The sequence below is a fragment of the Cyprinodon variegatus genome, unplaced genomic scaffold, assembly GCF_000732505.1.
Source record: "Cyprinodon variegatus isolate N-32 unplaced genomic scaffold, C_variegatus-1.0 Scaffold1856, whole genome shotgun sequence".
Lineage (NCBI taxonomy): Eukaryota > Metazoa > Chordata > Actinopteri > Cyprinodontiformes > Cyprinodontidae > Cyprinodon > Cyprinodon variegatus.
Genome location: NW_015152309.1, coordinates 13,422 through 14,588, shown reverse-complemented (window position 1 = coordinate 14,588; position 1,167 = coordinate 13,422). Strand labels below are relative to the sequence as shown.

The 1,167-nt window shown below is 31.1% G+C and overlaps 1 protein-coding gene across 1 annotated transcript in view; it reads left to right on the top strand.

Annotated features, from left to right (window-relative positions):
• Window positions 1–741, top strand: part of LOC107104713 (CMP-N-acetylneuraminate-beta-galactosamide-alpha-2,3-sialyltransferase 1-like) — a 9,238-nt gene extending 8,497 nt beyond the window's left edge. Inside the window, exon 4 of the mRNA XM_015404784.1 lies at window positions 458–741. Within this exon, the coding sequence (XP_015260270.1) occupies window positions 458–625 (168 nt within the window). The 3' untranslated portion in view covers window positions 626–741. The remainder of the gene's footprint in view (window positions 1–457) is intronic.
• The last annotated feature ends 426 nt before the right edge of the window (window positions 742–1,167 follow it).

Genomic DNA, 1,167 nt, shown 5'->3' with positions numbered 1-1,167 from the left:
AGAAAGTTAATAACAGTGTTATTAACTTTCAGAAAGCCTTTCAATTTTCTATTTGAGATTCATTACTAGAAAGAGTAAAAAAGTATTTTCCCTTTTTCCTTTTTTTGGTGCATTTTCCTGAATCTTTTTGAAATTATTTAATTTAAGCCTTTTTCCTGCTTGTGACAGAAAAGTAATATCAAAGATTGTCAGTCTTAGAACCTCTACAATGATATATATATATAAATATATGTGTATATATATATATATATATATATATATATATATATATACATATATAACATGTATTATCATTATTTTTTTACATTTTGGGAAATTTATAAATACATTATTGGTAATCTTTTAAGATTGTTTTACTATATTTTAAGACATGCCTGCCTTATTTGCAACCAGACATATAGATCAATAAGTTGGCCTGATTTTGAACCTGTGCTTTATTTTTTGCTGCTTTCCTCAGGTACATGTGTTTGGTTTTGGTGCAGACAGCCAGGGAAGCTGGAGTCATTACTGGGAAACCCTTCGAGATAAGAGCTTCAAAACCGGACCACACCCTGGACACCATGAACATGCAATTATACAAAATCTTGCTGATGGAAAAACAGTAAAGCTTTATAAAGGCTCATAACTTTTCTTCTCAAACTTTAAAAGTCAGATTTTCATTCCTATTTTGTTGACATTACTTGATTTGTTGTTATAGTAACAACAGGTTGTTTTTTGGTGGGTGTTTTCTTATTACTTTTTAACCAGTTACCATTTTTTATCCATATTGTGACAAAATGTCAAGTTAAAGCAAGCTAAGATATTTTCACTCTTTTTTTCCTTCGTGGCTCCTATGTGATCTTTGATTTTGAACCCTAGCGGATCACAAAAAAAATAATAATAGGAAGAAATACTTCAAGGATTATCAATGAGAAACTTTTGGGTCTAAATCTTTGGTGAGAAAAAAATCCAAGAATGCAGCTGTTTATACACTTTTGACAGTGCCACATTTAAGGCCAGTAAAACTTTACAGGTGTGCATATTTTAAACATGGGAATTGGGTTCATGACACAGAGAGAGGACATTAAAATAAGGTGCAAATGAATTTGTATTTGCAGTTCAGCAGCCTAAGAAACTGCAAGCTGGATTTTGTTTATGTTCCTTGAAGGCATCTTGAAAGAGTCATTG